The sequence below is a fragment of the Vittaforma corneae genome, assembly GCF_000231115.1.
Source record: "Vittaforma corneae ATCC 50505 unplaced genomic scaffold supercont1.124, whole genome shotgun sequence".
In the NCBI taxonomy this organism is placed as follows: Eukaryota; Fungi; Microsporidia; family Nosematidae; genus Vittaforma; species Vittaforma corneae.
This window is the reverse complement of record NW_006889957.1, coordinates 1-776: the sequence shown is the minus strand read 5'-3', so window position 1 is coordinate 776 and position 776 is coordinate 1. Positions and strand designations below refer to the sequence as shown.

General features: G+C 38.8%; 1 protein-coding gene across 1 annotated transcript; it reads right to left on the bottom strand.

Annotated features, from left to right (window-relative positions):
• On the bottom strand, nucleotides 1-774 carry VICG_02193 (uncharacterized protein; the record flags this gene model as incomplete). Its single annotated transcript, XM_007605576.1, has 1 exon — nucleotides 1-774. A coding segment is annotated over one exon (774 nt), but the record flags the coding sequence as incomplete, so codon positions are not given.
• Nucleotides 775-776: the final 2 nt, after the last annotated feature.

Genomic DNA, 776 nt, shown 5'->3' with positions numbered 1-776 from the left:
TGCATAGATCTTAGCAACACCTTGAGCAATGCTTTTGATTGTGCCAACCTCATCTGTTTTTTCAACAGTTAGCTCTCCAAAGCATCCCGCAAAACCACTACCATTGTTGTCGCCAAGACCAGATTCGTCTTCAGGCACAATGTCGTATAGTTTAGGGACTGCAATGATCTGCTTGTTCTCAATGTGGACTCCAAAGTACTCTCTCAGCAGTTCCCACAGATCTTCATGTACACCAGTCTCAACCGCGTGCTGCAACTCAATACTCTCAAAGTTTCCAAACTCTTTCAAAATTTTTTGGTAAAAAACATTGAAAAGAAAAGACTCCTTGTCAATTTTTATAAGATTTGTTTGATGCTGAACAAAGATGTCATTTGCAAATACCCCAACAAACGTTAGCGACTTGAAAAATGATTGATCGATTTCTTTGAGTTCGCTCAACAATGACTTTAGTGAAATTAAGGAGAACTTTCTGTAGGTCTGCTGGTGTTTTGAAGTGTTTTCATCCAACCTTCTTACAAATGGTGACGAGTATATTTTCAAGGGACTAGACTGGACGGCTTTAGGGAAGATACTCGTATTAATAACCGAAGCGTCTGAGGTATGGGCGCTTGTGTTTTGTAGTAAATCACTGATATCTAAAATGCTACTCTGATCAGCGTTATGGGTGTTTTCATGGTTGTTTATACTCTTATCATTAACAACTTTACAACTCCTTGGACTATTTTTAGAAGAACTAGCTAAGCTTCCAATATTAGAGACAGCTCCTAAACTCAGAG